Genomic DNA, 17,672 nt, shown 5'->3' with positions numbered 1-17,672 from the left:
AAGTTGTTTCTCATGCATTTCTAACTAGAATCTACTATGAACTTTGTAATTCCGAATTCCTTTAACAAAAATTCGCAATAAAAGAATTACAATGAAGCCGAAAACTTATAGACTTTAACCACCCCCCTCCTCAATGTATGTTAGGTATTGGAGTTAGGTAGATTCAGGAGTTTCCTGAACAACTTGAAGCTTAACAGTCTTTACCTGGATTTCAATTTCAGACCCGTTTTCAATCGATCACTTGCCCTATGACGTCAACGTAGATCATAAAATAATTTTAAAAATTATAATATTAAAAGTCATTGATATCCTTTCTACAAAGCTTTTATCAACTCCATCTGTCTGTCTGTCTGTCTGGTAAAACGTTTGTTCACGTTATTTCTCCCACACCCAATCTCGGATCAAGTTGACATTGTGCACAATTATTTCTTTTACCTGACAACACCAAAATCAATTTTAAAAAATGAAATAAATTAGATAGTTAACTAATGGTAATTAATTTATCTGTTTGGTATCTCGAACAAGGGAAAGAAATGGTAATTTACTGAAGTGGTGATATAAGCTCAATTGGTTCCTTTTATGGGTCGTCATCTGAATCTTAGTGAACAAATAGGAAAAGATAGGATGAGACTTTAGAAACAATAGATAACTATACAATCTTCCATGTTCATAAGCTCTCCACTAGCCGAGTGGTTACCGTGTTGGCCTGAGAAGCTTGCAAAGACTTGAGCCATGAATTCGAACTCAGGTGGTTGCCCATTTTTTTTTATTTTAAAAATCTTTTTTACTGTTAGTCTAGATGTATTAGAAATTTCATTTCACGACTGATCCAAACTAATTGATGCATGTATGCTTAGTTTTAATTTTTAAATTTTTTATTTTTTGTTTTTAAAATGATATCCCAGCAACCAAATGATTTTATTTGTCTTCAGTTGTTCTGAGCTTTGTCGACCTAGAGATGATCTCCGCGGACACTGGTCTTGCAATGAACAAGGCCGTCGGGTGTGTTTACCTGGTTGGTCGGGTCAAGACTGTGCTCAGGGTAAGTGTATTCAAGTCTTACGCATGCGCATTAACAAACAATTTTTATACATTATTCACACCCGAACATGCTACCCTGCCTCATAGTGGCGCCCGGGTGGAAACGATCGTAGGAGGAAACGATTAGGCTAAAGGGTAGCAAAACAAGACGCCCGTGAAGGTGCCTAATGGGGTGCGAGAGCATCCTCATTGCACTGCGCGGAGTTGTAAAAAAGCTCCCACAACCTTGTCACAATCCAGGCGCTGTTCCTCATGGGGCAGTTGCATAAATGGCGTGTCCCGCACGGTTTAGCCTGTTATAGAAAAGGAAAATGGCGGGGGTCTTAGTGTACGCGGCCTCTTGTCACGAGTCTGACCCACCCGCCAGACAGAACAGTGTACACATTCAGGCCGGTGAGAGGGAGCTCTTGTTCACTTTTGCTGGCCTAGAGTTCCAAGAGCCGAAGGCTCAACTCTACCTTACAGTTTCAAGAAGAAGAAGAAGAAGAATACATTATTCTCGTAAGGTCTCAATATCTGTTATGTCATTCACGCATTCATTGAATTATTTTTGATTTTTTTGTATTTTGAGAAAACATTTTTGTGGATCTCTTTGGTTTCTATGAAATGTTCTCCAAATGGCAGACGTATTGAAGATTTCCATGATAAACAAAAAATAAAATGTCAAGGACACCAAATTTAAATTTCTATTTATACGTTTTCCGCCATGTCTGAAAATCTCTTATTGAGAATTTCGTTTCTCTCGTCTTCAATGTTTCCAATAAGAACAAAGCAAATACTACTTAAGTTTTCATCCTACTTTTTGCATATTGTATGCACAATCGTAAAAATCATTTTTACATCAAGAATAGAAAACAAGTAGTTCGTATTACTCAGCAACTTTTTTTAATAAAATAACGTGTATAGATGATTAACCTCTTAGCGCAAATTCTGAGGTTTCCTTTAAAAAAAAAACAATAGCTAAATGTAAGAGTAGTCAGATAGCTGAGATTGTGGTTCCATGTAATAAACTGATCTCGCTGAGACAACCTGCTTAGTCTACTATATTTGCGACGATGAATTATAATTCATGAACTACGGCGGGGTATATTTACAATGAACAGTATTCACCCCAGACTCACTCAAATTTTACATGTGAAAAGTTAATATTACATGATTGGATTTTATTTAATGATTAAATTGCCCGAGGGACAAACGAGTTTTTGTGTCTGTCTTGACTATCGGTGTCGTATAGCTCTTCTGTGATGGTAAAATCACCAAATCCTGACCTCAACAATGTTATGTGGTCTGGACGTAGATACCTTTACATGTTTGTCTTGTCTGTTATTATAAGTTATAAATAAAATCCGATTAATCTAAAACATGTGATTTTCAAGATTCTTCGGAGGCAGCGCTAGTGGAATAAGTTTTCTCTCTTGTTTTGCATAGATAGTTCACTACTCTCGGCAGTACAGTAGCGTACTCAAAACGCGTGCCTTGTAGACCTTCATTTTGGTTGCTGTGGTGTCTTCTGGCTTTCACTAACTCTTGGTCAGAGTGTAGCAAAAGTCGAGGCAGCCTTCCCTATGTGTTTTTGTTTATCTCCTCTTCTATAGACAGGTCATCTTGAATTGTGAATCCACTATTCAAGGCTGATATCTTAAACCTGTTCTTAAGATTGATGTTATGCCTGATCTTAAACTTCATCTTAATGACCTTAAACCTGATATTAAACATGATAACTAAGTTTATCTTTTTCTGTGAATATCGCCAACGGGTGCCATTTTTTTCTGTGTGAAAAACTTGATTGAAAAGATGCCATAGATAACAATATTTTTGATCTGACAGTTATCAATTAAATATAGTTACTATTGACTATATCTGTTTTTTTTTAAATATTTATTTTGAAATCACTTTGTGTTTTATAAGCATTGTTGTTCCTCTAATTATTCAGCATTAATATATACAAAAGTACAAGTCTAGTCGATGTAGTCACAATGGCTCCTACTGAGTATCCATTGAATTGTAAGGATACGGAGTAGAGCCAACCTTGCTAGATCAAGCACTTTTTTTTTTTGTTATAATTATAGCAATGTTAGAGTGATGTATTTCTTTACACGTAGAAAGGCGTGTCGGGTAAGGTAAAGCACTGGTGATCTGTTGTTAACTCGACATGATAGGAGATTGTATAATTAGCACAAAGCTAAGCCCATGTTTACTACAGAAGATGTTCGTACGATATCAAAGACTAGATACAAAGTTTGGCTAATTCACTACCTAATCCAAGGAAAGATTTATACCTGCGATCATCAGGTGCATAAGTATACCTTTAAAAATATATTACAGCCAACATTTTATGTTTACAGTCATTTTAACAACTAAGTATTTGCTTAATTGTCTCATTAGCCAGATGCGTAGTTTGACGGATATAAAAAGTGGTATGTGAAACGTGTTTGTTTTCAGAAGAGCACTGTATCTTGTTTTAAAAGACAATACGTGTAACGACAGTACGACAAGAAGCTCTTGGTGCTTACAAGATTTGATCTGTGGACCAAAAAATGAAAATCAATGTTGATATTAGAATTAAAATCAATGTGAAATTAGATTTAATTCAAAGCTGAGATTAGATTGAAAGTCAATGTGAAATTAGATTTAACTCAAAGTTGAGATTAGATTGGAAGTCAATGTGAAATTAGATTTAACTCAAAGTTGAGATTAGATTGAAAGTCAATGTGAAATTAGATTTAACTCAAAGTTGAGATTAGATTGAAAGTCAATGTGACATTAGATTTAACTCAAAGTTGAGATTAGATTGGAAGTCAATGTGAAATTAGATTTAACTCAAAGTTGAGATTAGATTGAAAGTCAATGTGAAATTAGATTTAACTCAAAGTTGAGATTAGATTGAAAGTCAATGTGACATTAGATTTAACTCAAAGTTGAGATTAGATTGGAAGTCAATGTAAAATTAGATTTAACTCAAATTTGAGTTTAGATTGAAAGTCAATGTGAAATTAGATTTAACTCAAAGTTGAGATTAGATTGGAAGTCAATGTGAAATTAGATTTAACTCAAAGTTGAGATTAGATTGAAAGTCAATGTGAAATTAGATTTAACTCAAAGTTGAGATTAGATTGAAAGTCAATGTGAAATTAGATTTAACTCAAAGTTGAGATTAGATTGAAAGTCAATGTGAAATTAGATTTAACTCAAAGTTGAGATTAGATTGAAAGTCAATGTGAAATTAGATTTAACTCAAAGTTGAGATTAGATTGAAAGTCAATGTGAAATTAGATTTAACTCAAAGTTGAGATTAGATTGAAAGTCAATGTGAAATTAGATTTAACTCAAAGTTGAGATTAGATTGAAAGTCAATGTGAAATTAGATTTAACTCAAAGTTGAGATTAGATTGAAAGTCAATGTGAAATTGGATTTAACTCAAAGTTGAGATTAGATTGAAAGTCAATGTGAAATTAGATTTAACTCAAAGTTGAGATTAGATTGAAAGTCAATGTGAAATTAGATTTAACTCAAAGTTGAGATTAGATTGAAAGTCAATGTGAAATTAGATTTAACTCAAAGTTGAGATTAGATTGAAAGTCAATGTGAAATTAGATTTAACTCAAAGTTGAGATTAGATTGAAAGTCAATGTGAAATTAGATTTAACTCAAAGTTGAGATTAGATTGAAAGTCAATGTGAAATTAGATTTAACTCAAAGTTGAGATTAGATTGAAAGTCAATGTGAAATTAGATTTAACTCAAAGTTGAGATTAGATTGAAAGTCAGTGTATCTTGTTACTATCGAAGCCAACATTCAGCAACCCATTTTACAGTTATACACTACGTCATTGGTTTGAGTCACTCCCAGGTTTTAGCCAGAACTTAGCCATGAAATTGTGTCTAGGAATGTTCTCCTGTCGTTGTCCGGATGCGTTGCGTTGTAGCTAGGGTTCAATTCCCTTAATGAGCCATCCATCGTTGAAGTTTTGAGACCGAGCAGAGTTAAGTTGAGCTGTAGTGTAAATTCAAGATTTAAGCAGACAAATAGCGCAGTCATGAACTCATATAGTCTGTTCTGGCGATACACCCTCCTCCCCCTTCCCATCGTGTGACAATCCATCTCAGTTGATACCGGAAGACGTAGGAATTAGAATCACAGCTGTTACAGATTGTAATGAGAAGGAAACGAATCCATTAGTGGTAACACATTCTCAGGAAAACTCATTTTTTATATGCTTGAATAAAATATGATTTGTAAATCATAAATATACATTGACGACGATTTATCGCCCTGATTCACTAACAGGATTTAATTTGATTAGACCTGCTTCATTCACAAAACAAAATTGTTGAAAACTTATAAAGTTATAATTATTAATTTTCTAATCATTATCAACAATAATGATTTTTAATAATATCCAATAAGCATTTATTGGTAAAAATATACTGTTCAAGATGTATGACAAAAGACGTGCATGTTGGTAACAAAAACTACTTACTCATACCTGTTTTAGAAATGGCTTTATCGTATATGCATAAAATATGTGCACTAAATTTAAAAGATGAAAAATGACTAGTATGGTAACGGCGTTCTTTTCAAAGAACGAGGAAGAAGCGAGAAAGAAATGACTTGGTGGGGCGCTCGTCGACAAAAGTTTGTGCGAAACGCATTATTTGGTATTAAAATATTAGGTGTCTATCAGGGGGTCAAGGTCGGTCTAAGTCTCGAATTCGGCACTGTTTACCCACAATTTGCGCGTGCTTTATTAGGAGCACCCTATAGTACCTGTCTTCTGAACTATTTAGAGGTAATGCATCGTAAACTGAAAGTAGGTCCTAGAAAGAAACTGGTTTACGTAACGTATTGCATTTCTACCTGAACCTTGGCTTCTTCTTCTTCTTCTTTCTCATTGTTATGTTGGAGCGTTCAGGTGACGAACTGCGCAGTGGTTTGCAAATCAGGGAGCTCTCCATATAGTTTTCTTTCTATTGGGGTGTTTTGGGACCAGTGTCTTGTGCGGGCCTCTTGATAAAAGAGCAGTTTTGAAGGACATGGTCAACATTCTCTGGTGACACTCCACATGAGAAGATTTCTCTGGTTCCAATTTTGAGCTTCCGGAACATGTGTTGTCGCATTATGTTGTGTCCGGTCCTGAGTCGAAAGATTAGACGTGGATCTTGTCGGGATAGCTTATAACTGGCATCATCTTTCTTGTGATTCGGATGAGAGCTTGTCCATTTCTCATTTATTTTATTTATTATTAGTTTCTTCATTTCTTCTGGATAGAGTGCAATGTTTAATTGTGAGATTGTTCTCCAACAATGGAGTGTGTCAGCCTTCTCATTTCTTTCTAGTTCTATATGTGAAGATATTTATTGAATGACAGTTTTTTTTTTTTTTTTGGCTGTTGTTGTTGGGCTTTGTAAGTGCTGAGAAGATATAGTCAACCAGAATTTATACATATATTGAACAAGCAAGCTCAACCTTCATTAGTTAAATTAGTTATATACAATATTTTGTTACTTTATTTTCTAGCTTATTGATATTACTAGGATAGTACAACGTAATGTCTGAAAAGCAAACTGGTAAAATTAAAATGTTTTTCCTTGCGAAGATATTTACATTTAGATCTATGAAAAATCCACTTCCCTGGTATCTGATCTTCCCAATTCACAAGTCTATGATACATTGTTCATGATTCTGTCTTTTAAAAAAATCTTAAAACCTTCATTAACACGAAATCTTTCAGATGTTCTTGTGTCAGGATGCTTCTCATTTTATTGCATACAAAATTTCAGCTTGCAGAAACTTTCACCAACACCTTGCTAAACAAACAGACGGACACACAACACAAACATAAAAAAGAGCGATTTCTGTAAAAGCAGCTAAAAAACTTTTCCAAGACCAGTGTTGAAAACTGTCCTTCATGTTAGACGCAATATGTGTATCTATATCTTTTGGTTACATTTCCATATTGTAGGCCAAATGTGAGATGTTGTCGGAACAGGTTTTTATCTCAAACCAATTTAAGATGACACTACAGATGCAAACATTCTGTAAAGATGCGGCAGGTGTTATCATCAACGGACAAGAAGTCAGAGAAAGATGGGTAGAGGTGTTGGTGGCCCAAAGCTGATAATCCGTGTTGGGTTACAAGATAATACCAGACGAAGTTACATTTACATCACGTCATAACCTTTTAACGTCTTGTGCTTGGACCAAAGGCGTTGCTTGCTGGAGGGTCCAGCGGCCCGGATTATTACCACCAGAGGTGGGTTTAGTAGTGTGCGTGGCCCTGGGTGAGTGTCACATCAGGGCCACGTGACAAAAGATTCTTTTTACAGCAAGGCTGCCTAAAGCGTGGGGCCTGTGATTGGTATTTAGGAATAGGGAAAGATGGATTGAGTCTACGCCACTGGGATAGACTTTTTTATGATGCTAGATATGATAATTAATATAAGTAAAGCATCTCTCTCTCTCTCTCTCTCTCTCTCTCTCTCTCTCCCCCATGATATGTTAACATACCATTGAGCGAAGTCATTTATTTAAATTTTTATATGACGTCATACGCAAGATGGATGGTAACCAGTGGTCGTATGTTTTAATCAAATGTCATTTTTTCAGGAGCTAAACATTAAACTCTCCCACAACTTTGAGCTCCAATTAAATGAGAGCTAAACTTAACTGTATGAGAGCTACACTTAACTGTATGAGAGCTAAACCTAACTGCTTGAGAGCTAAACCTAACTGCTTGAGAGCTAAACCTAACTGCTTGAGAGCTAAACCTAACTGCTTGAGAGCTAAGCTTAACTGTCTGAGAGCTACACTTAACTGAGAGCTTAATCAAACTATCAGAGAGCTTAATCTAACTGTCTGAGAGCTTAACTGGTAACTAGAAAGGAAACTTTGTTCAATTCTTCAAGAAAAAAAAAGGCAACAATAAACTTCTATTTTTGCCAATATCAGTTTGAAAAAAACATTTTGTAGCGTCTCCCGAAAGTGGATAGCTTCTATTAAAGCTTCTAAAACAATTCCGTCCAGGTGTCACGTTTAAATCTCAAAAACTAGAAATGGTATTGATAATACGATTTCATATAGTGTAGTTTGGAAATTATAAGTGCATCGGCTCATTCATTTCATTCAGCAAAGGTTTTTCATATTTAGTAGTTAATATCTTCCTGCTGAAAATATTGGAACCTGCCCCTTTAGCTGAATAGCTATGACGAACACTTTGAAGGGCCGTCACTAAGTTTGTGTGAAAACATAATCTCTCTTTATTATCATAATTTTTTATTTTCATGATATTTCAGTATTTTAGTTTTGTTTTCATCAATGATAATGTCATTAGGATTGACTTCATTCCAATCCCGTTCCGTTTTGTTCAAGCTGTTAGAAGCGCTACAGCTTTCTTATGCTAACAAAATTTAAGAGTCTAACTGTCTGAGAGCTAAACTTAGCTGTCTGAGAGCTTAACTTAACTGTCTAGTAACTATAAATGAAACATTGTTCAATTCTTCAAGAAAAAAAAACATGTTACTTTGCAAACAATTAAATAAATAAACTTCCATATTTGCCAATTTCAGATAAAAATATTTTGCGTCTCCCGAAAGTGAATTGTTTTTATTAGTTTTTGCGCAAAAGTGTCCGTCCAGGTGTCACATTTAAATCTCAAAATAGTAGAAATGGTATTTGAAAACTATAGCTGCATCGGCTAGTTAAAGCAAAGGTTATTCATAGCTAGTAGTTTAAAATCTTCTGATATTTCTGCTGAAAATATTGGAGCCTGCCCTTTTCACTGCATTTCTTACTACAAAGATAACCACGACTAAACACGTTGAAGGGCCGCCACTAAGTTTGAGTAAAAACATAATCTCTCTTTATTTTCATAATTTTGTATTTTCATGATATTTCATTATTTTATATCTGTTTCCATTAATGATAATGTCATTAAGATTGACTTCATTCCAATCACGTTCCGTTTTGTTTAAGCTGTTAGGAGCGCTTTCAGCTTCAGCTAACAAAATTCAAAGGCCATAACATGTCAACTGGAATGTGTCTTTTATTCTTGTCTGTTTGTTCAAGTCACATTTTTAAAAGACAGAAAAATATTTCTTTTTCAGCGCTTTGTTCGGAGCTGTGCCGATCTAATCGGGGTATCTGCTCCCGCCCTGGTCTGTGCACGTGCAGGCACGGCTGGTACGGTGAGCACTGTGATAAGTGCAGGACGACTCCCGGATGTGTGCATGGCACGTGCCACCTACCCGGGCAGTGCATCTGCCACAAGGGCTGGGCGGGGCCCCTGTGCGACGTGGGTAAGTGACGTCATCCTATAGCTGTAAACAATTTTTTTTAAACATCAAATTTTTATAATACATGTTATTGTAATATAATGAAATATATTTTTTTAATAATTAAACTATAGTAGTAGTAGCTAGTTCCCCTTTCAGACCCTGCGATCTAGTTAGCAGATGAAATAAAGAATCTGTTTCTATGGCCTACGGTTGACCATGGTGACTTGTGGCCAGCACAACGACCAAATGCCTTTACTTTTTCCTAAGACCCTAACTAATGTCAGGTAGCCACCAGGACCGGATGGACTCAAAGGATCTATATTGTTATTGCACTAGCAGGAATGCTGAAATGGACAACTGACTGAATTTCCATTGGTTCGAACCAATAAAACTATTTTATTACAAAGCTTATATTAACTTACTCTTTCTGTATGTCTGACCTTATGGTTAAGTTTTAACACATTATTTCTCCCACACCCAATCTCGGATTAAGCTAAAATTTTGCACAATTATTTCTTTTACCTGGCAATACAAGAATGAATAAAAAATAACCAATTAATTAATTAACTATTGCTAATCAATTATAGTTAGATCTAACTCTAGATAACATGTTATTAATTTTGAATGTATGAATAAGCTTAATAATTATTATTTTAAAAAATGTAAGTGTAAGCTAAATGAATATTTGGAGATGCTGTGGCTGAGGGGTAAAGCACCGGAAGTCCCGTGTTCGAATCCTGGAGAAGGCTCTAGGGGAACCACTTCGGGGGTCGATTTTGAGTTTGTGTTTTCACACAAACTGTTTTTGTAACCTTGTTTTAAATATTTTTTTTTATTGTCATGTTTTGACGAAAATATATACCCGTGGGACTTCCTATCATTTTCTTTTACTGAATCAAAGCTCCTAGGTAGTTTTATTTGTTAGAATGCCCAACTGAAAGTTAAAAAATGAACATAATCCTACTTGTGCTATCACAATTACTTTGCTGTTTGGTTTGCCAGTGCTTAAGATGAAAGAAAGACCTGCTTAACCTCAAGACAATATCTTCTCGTCACTTGTTGCGCGCGTCAAGTTTATCAGAAAATCTAGATCATAATATGTTCCATACATTAGCTTCTGGTAGCTTCGAGTTTCTACACACAAGAGTAAATAGTGTAGGAGAGATGATTAGAAATTTAAAATGAGAGTTTAGTTTCCGGTAGTAGAAGATTCTGCACTTTTAATTTGTAGTGCATTTTGGGAAAACTATAAATAGAAATAACTACCACTACATCTACTTGGAGACACTTATGTTGAGTTGCTCCTGCCACAAAGGCAACACCTGAAGCTGTCCTGACCCATCTATCACTTCCTGTCAAAAACATCCGGGGAGATCACTTCAAGGGTCAACACGACATCTGCACAAATAACTCTGCCAATAGATTACCTGTCCAGGGTGACCTCCATATTTTTCTTATATTTCCAGTCGTCTGCTGGGTAAAAACTATCAGGAGAAAGAAGTCAATAAACTTGTCTGTTTATCGTCCGGCCGTAATACGCATCTGTGAAATATACATAAACCCAAGTATTTATTTTAAAACCACCTAAATGATACAAGAGTTAAACCCAGATGTAGTTTTCTAGAGTAGCAATAGAAGGAGTACATTTTGTAATGTAAGACCCCCACGTGACCTAGATAATCCAATCGCCAAGGAAATACTGTTTGGAAGGATGAAACAAACTGAACGTCACAATCGCTTCACAATCACTTCACAATCGCTTCTCAATCACTTCACAATCGCTTCACAATCGCTTCACAATCACTTCAAAATCATTTCACAATCACTTCATATTCATCATACTTTGTATATGGGTCAGAGTTTTTTTTTTTTTAATTCTTTTTTTTTTTTAAATTTTCTACATCCTTTTTTATTTTAGTACATTTTTTTTTCACATCTCACTTTTCTTCCCTCAGCGTCATAATATTTTCTAACCTCTTCACAACTTTCACGAAATGTATTAATACGCCATCTGGAACACGTGGTTTCTAGATTGTGCATAGGGCGAGGAAACTTGTAGATTACAGAGTTAAAAAAAAAAATGTTTTAACTAAAAAAAAAAAGGAGTTTAGTGTCCAACAGTTCTAAAACTATGGATCTTTCTTTTCTGAACTCATTATGAAGTCGGAGGATCCAGGTAATTAATCATATAAGATAGGCTACGTAATATCGTTCCAATCAGGTAGTTCTCCATAGAATTTGTCTCGCAAAGGGCCCTTCTGAGACCAGTATCTTGTTTCTAGTCCAAGAATATATCTGAAGAGCTTTGTAGGACGTTCTACCATAGACTACTATAGGATCTAGTTTTCAATTGCTAGTATTTCAAATATTAATACTATAATAATATTTGTTGTGTAAAAGAAAAGAATAAATACTAAAAAAAATTGTAATTGTATCAATGAATTTGGATCAGTTGTGTAGTGTATTGACCTAGAATTAATAAATCTGTCAGATTAGAAATATTTTTACCAATTATTTTTCTCTAGCCTTTTAGGGTTAGGGTTAGGGTTATGATCCTAAATTTTGTTTTGACCAGTTGTGAAAGGGATATGAAAAGAAAAGGGGGGGGGGGGTATCTTGGTGGATGGTCACATGATCGTCATTTAAATGTATAAAAAAAATGGGCTCAAGAGAGTCCTCAAGGTGAACAGGAGGACTAATACAACCCATACCACCACATCTGTCAGGTACTTTGTCATTCTCTTGTTCAAGGTACCAAACAAAATAATTAATTTTCAATAGTAAATTAACTAATTGGTTAATTTTTTTTAACTGATTCATGTGTTGTCAGGTAAAAGAAATAATTGTGCAAACTTTTAGACAGACTGACATAGTTGATATAAGCCTTGTAAATAAGAACAAATTTCCATAGGCGGATAGAACATTATTTATAAAATTAGGCTTCAAAGATCGTGTGTGTTTGACGAAATAGGAAATAGGACAGTGGTCAAAATTTCTTTCGAGTTTGTAATGTGTCTACGACTCATTCAGTTCTCATTAACACCTTGTTGTTGGATAGTGCAGGCAGTTGTTCATTGTCTTGGTACAATAACACCGTCTCTAACCGTTGTTTGTATAAACTAATGAACCTTTACAGTATGTGTCGTCATAGTTATATATCCCATAGTATCATATTTATCATAGTATTTATATACGAATTTGTTAAGTAATGATTCAATTTTAGTAATGTTATGGAGTTAATTCTCGCTTTGGGACGTCCCAGCATCTATCCCTGCATTAAATATTAAAAAAATCACATAAAGAAGGGTGTGCTTAAAGCCTAATTTGTCGTCTGCTCGATCCCGTGTAGATATGACACAGGTATGCGCAGTTATTGTTTATTTTGTCTTCACCTTGCTATTTCCGTTTCCTCCTCAGAGAGTCGCTACTGCCTGGAGCACAGCCCGTGTCTGAACGGGGGCACGTGCCACCACGACAGCTCGCACAACTACACCTGCTCCTGCCCGAGGGGTTACGTGGGGGCCCACTGCGAGGTCAGCGAATGTCACAGCAACTTTTGTTTGCATTCTGGGACTTGCTTGGTAAGTGAGTCAGTTAAGACAAAGATTTTCTGGAAGGGCGGGAAAAATGTGGCATGTAAATGAATGAAAGCGACTGCATGGTGGCTAGAGCTCTTGAAGACTGAACCAAATGAGTTGAGTTTAAATCTTGATGGAGACAAGAGGCTTTAAGCTAAGACGTCCTAATCTCAAATATTATTTGCACTCCTGGCTACTATCTTCTCATCATTGATCTTTTTTTTTTTGTTTGTTTCTTCCTCATGGTGTTCGTCCATCGTCTTATTCTCCTTCTCCCTGATGATCAATTCAAGTCACGTGACTAGTCCCGACCGTCTAAGCTTGCGTCCTTCAGCAACTGTATACCATAGTTATATACAATGAAATTATCAGAAAATTACATTATGATCTTGCGACATACATAAAACATTCTCTACACCCAGATAAAAGGTTTACAGTTAGAAGCTCCTTATGTAATCAGAACTTATTAATAACCATGAGCCCGTTTACGATAATGACTATTTCAGAGATATGAAATGTCTCATTAGCCCATTACTCATTGTTTGAATGTAAATTTCTCATTTTAGACCTTGTGATCTATAGGGCAGATGATGTAAAGGTCATCTGTTTCAGTGGCCTACGGTTTACGAGGGTGTCATGTGGCCAGCATAACGACCAACCGCCTTTACTTTTCCCATACTAACGTCAGGTACCCATTACAGCTGGGTGGACTTAGAGGTGCCCGAAGATCCTGAAATTAAAGATCCCAGTCTTCTTCAGGATTCGAACCCCAGACCCCGGTTCGGAAGCCAAGCACTTTACCACTCAGTCTCGAAATTAAAAATTCCACGCTTTACCGCTCAGCCACCGTGCCTCCTGTTTGAATGTATATTGTTCTATTTTTTTATGGCAGGTCAGTGTCATTGAACTTTATGGGATACTAACACATTCTTTTTTTTCCATTGGACAGATCGCTGAAGGAACCCGTTATTGTCTGTGTTCATCACATTACACTGGACCAAGGTGTCAACACAAGATGGATAACATTCTGTCATCCCATGTCGCCTGCGATACGCCCCCGTGCAGCTCTACCCAGAGGGCGCCACCTTGCTCAGGAGAAAACTGCCGCATCGAAGTTTCCGCTGAACTTGTGGACATGGCTTTGACACAGCACGAGAACCCTTGCCTTAGACACATTTGCTACAACGGCGGCAGGTGTTCTATGGGTAAAAACATCAGCGCCCCGACGTGCAGGTGCCCAGCGCCATTTGGAGGCCCGCACTGTCTTCAGGTGACGAAGTCATCGTGTAGGAATAACCCGTGCATGAACGGAGGTGAGTGTAGGGCGACCAAAAACATGGGGGCGTTTCAGTGCATCTGCACTCCCGGGTTCACGGGAAAATTGTGCCAAAAGGTGATCCAGGCCGGAACTACATTATGTGGCGGAGGAGACATGAATAGCGGTACTAAGCCAAGCGGAGTTATTTCGTGCCATAACGGAGGTCAGTGCGAGAAATCCCCACGGGGTCGGAACTACTACTGCAAATGTCCCGCCAACTTCACGGGTGAATTCTGTGAGCTGGAGAAAAAGGACCCATGTTCTCGCCATCAGTGTCTCTCTGGTGGGATCTGCTCAGTTCACGCAAGCAATGGCACCGCAGCCTGCATTTGCCCAACAGGGTACTCTGGTGCCGTATGCGAGAACCGTCAACTCTTCAGCGCTTGCAACCGGATCCAGTGCCATCACGGCGGCGCATGCGTGGACCTCCCGCACAACAATTTCCAATGCGTCTGCCGAGGCAGGTATGAGGGCAAATACTGTGAACGAGAGACAAGACATGGTGGAATGGTGATAGAAATACGATCAGACTGCTGCAACTCACGAGGCGAATCGAGGTGCCATTCACAGTCACTCTTGATGCTTTATTTATTAACATTATCTTTGTTACGCTTATTTATATCATGATAAATATTTATTTATTTTTATACATAGACTGATATAATTTATTGATCCATGTCTCTATGTTGATTGGAAGACGTAATATTCCAAATATAGGCCCAACTGGATGACTGGATAGTCGTTTTTGTAATGCTGGAGTTTGAATCCGTCCGCTGAATCAATCCCATGTCCTGCAGGCTGTTTGGGCTCTATAATGTAAAGATGGGCCACTTCACTTCTTGGTTTACCATTTCTTCAAGAAAATACTCTTTCGGTGGCGTGCAGTCCGAGTTGCCTCGGGACCAGGCCAGTCTTTAAGAGTCTCAGGTTATCATAGTTTACTTTACTTTGAAATATAAAGTGTTTAGAATAATCGAAAAGCGCAGTGCTGTCCCAGACCACTAAGCTGGTCCCCCAAGGTCAATCCCACCGCATGCCACTGCTAGTTATTGATTTGTTTGTTTTGTTGTTTTCGACTTTTGTTGAGTAGAGCATTGTGGGATAACGAAATCAATATCTGACCAAAAAGCAACGAAAATCTTTTGATCAGTTTGGATACGAAATGAAGTAAAAAGAAATTCAAAATATGCTAATTTTATCGAACCCTTTTTAAAGATTACATTTTATTATTAAGATATTGATATTGATATTGTCTGTGCCCATCACATTTATGCAATTACAAAATGAAACAATTATATTTTACTACAAAAGTTATTAAAAACATTACATTAGATGTGATGTAAACTGCTGCTATTGATACATTTTTAGAATACATCTATTCAAGTCATAACTTAATGGAGGCAGGAGTACACTACCTGGACAGCGATCTCCAAAACGGCCTTAACGATTTTCCCAGAAATTTAACAGTCGATGTATAGTGCTGAGAAAAAAATTATTAGCTCGTTGGCCACACCGGCATATACTGAGTAAGAACGTTATACTTTTCCAAATTTAAAAGAAGAGAAAGTAAAATTTCAATTTGGCTAGAAAACTCAATCTGGATACAAATCGGTTTTAAAAGGACTATCGCGTTCGGGAATTTCCGAATGTAACACATATTTGATTAAAGAGTTAAATTAATGAATGTATCATCCATGTTTTAATTGCTTTTGTATAGCGCGCGATTTATGTTAAGTGCATTCTGGTCAAATCATTTAGTGGACATATGATTGAATGTGATATTTAGAAGGCTGTCATGCTGACATTTAGGCGTTTATTTAACGCAACTCAGCTCGAGTCAGATCTAAATAAAACATTCTGTTTCAGATAGGGCAACACTTCACACATTCTGAGTATTTAGCGGAACACTTTGTTTATTTTCTTAGAGAGGTCGATTCACGTGGTGTCCTACTGGTTACTTAATCCAGTAGTTTTTGGAATACACCTATTCAGGCCTTGTTGAAAAATAGCGTTCCGCGGAACACAGTTTGTGTAACTCCGAGATGGGATTTTATTTCGGGTTCTTCTCGTCAAAGATCTAAGCGACTTACACCATTTTGACAGTGGCGTAGCTAGAGTGGGGGATGGGGGGGGGGCAAAATGCGTATTTCATTTTTTTTTTTACATTAAAAATTTAAAATACGCTATTGTCTCATGCCATGATGTCGAATGTCAAAAATGCAGGGGCCCCTAAAGAGGCCAAGCCATCCGGGTCCCCATATGATGGCGAATCCCTAGCGACACCACTGGGTTTGGACCATAAGCTCGTCGCCACTTCACAAGTCTGTACCACGTGGCTACGAGCGTTGGTCTAAACTGCCCACATGTTGCGACGTTTTATGTCAGGGTTGAGACTGTCTATAACGACTAGTCTCGCTGACACCACTCAAGCTACTCATCACATTAGTGATGAACATGTGTGACTTTGCGTTTTGGCGTTTTGGGTTCATTCTTAAAAAGTTAGCAGTGGCGTAGCCCTCTTGGCGCGATGGGGTACATTGCACTCCTGCCCACGACCATCACTGGCCCATTCGGGCTCTTGTAAAGGAAGAAAAATGTGCATGAATGTAAATGTTTCCAATCCTTACTTTAGTTGACTTAAGCATAACTATTCATTGTTCTGGAATTATGTTTCTGGTATATTTGTCAAAATAGAAAAAATCAAATTAATGTAAATTTTTTGTATGAAATCCATTAAAGGAAGGTAACTCTAATAATGTTATCAGAACGTTTTGTCAAATTTTGACGTATTCGATTTTTACCAATAATAAATTGTAAACAATGTGACAGTGCTCTAGATAAATTTTGTTTGTTTTTGTTTTAGTTAAATAAGTTTTCTTTAAATAACATTAATAAGGCTTGTCTTCGAGTTCGAAGATCAGTGAGGAATGCAGTATTTCCCGTGGCTGCGCAGCCTCAACTGCGACCTACATATTTTGCCACATCCAGGGCAAGCATAACCATTGTCCACGGGTGGTCGATTTAGATTTTCCTTTCGCCGTCTGCCTCTGTCCTCGGCAGAGAATGTTCTTCTGGTCTCAAATGTGTATCCCTCGGCCTTTGTAAGTGACCTCCTGCTGTCTCGTTCTGACGCCGCATGCAGCCAGGTGCTCTCTTCTATGTCAGCTAAGGAAAGTCGGAGCCTAAGCTGGTCTTTGAAGCGTTTCCGTGGTGCGCCTCTGTTACGTCGACCACCTTTCTTGTTTCTTTAAATATTGCGGTCTTTATTCACTATTTAAAATACATGAATTAATATTATAAGATGTCAGTAAATAGATAGCCGTGGATGTCGAAGTGTTTCTGCTCATGTGCAAATATAAAATAAAAATGATTCTCGTCAACAAAAGCTCCAGATGATAATGTGGCTCTTTACTGAATGTGTTGAGCAACGATAGTATCAAATGTACCTCATAAAATGTGTA

General features: G+C 37.0%; 1 protein-coding gene across 4 annotated transcripts in view; it reads left to right on the top strand.

Annotated features, from left to right (window-relative positions):
• The window catches only part of LOC106056685 (protein jagged-1-like), a 57,491-nt gene extending 40,449 nt beyond the window's left edge, over nt 1–17,042 (top strand). For all 4 annotated transcript variants that reach the window (XM_056037763.1, XM_056037761.1, XM_056037762.1 and 1 more), the window contains 4 exons: nt 933–1,042; nt 9,145–9,336; nt 12,733–12,896; nt 13,843–17,042. In XM_056037763.1, coding sequence (XP_055893738.1) covers nt 933–1,042; nt 9,145–9,336; nt 12,733–12,896; nt 13,843–14,838 — 1,462 coding nt within the window. In that variant the 3' untranslated portion in view covers nt 14,839–17,042. The remainder of the gene's footprint in view (nt 1–932; nt 1,043–9,144; nt 9,337–12,732; nt 12,897–13,842) is intronic.
• Nucleotides 17,043–17,672: the final 630 nt, after the last annotated feature.

This window comes from Biomphalaria glabrata, chromosome 8 (assembly GCF_947242115.1).
Source record: "Biomphalaria glabrata chromosome 8, xgBioGlab47.1, whole genome shotgun sequence".
Classification (NCBI taxonomy): domain Eukaryota; kingdom Metazoa; phylum Mollusca; class Gastropoda; family Planorbidae; genus Biomphalaria; species Biomphalaria glabrata.
The sequence above is the reverse complement of the archived record's forward strand: the minus strand, read 5'-3'. Positions and strand labels throughout refer to the sequence as shown.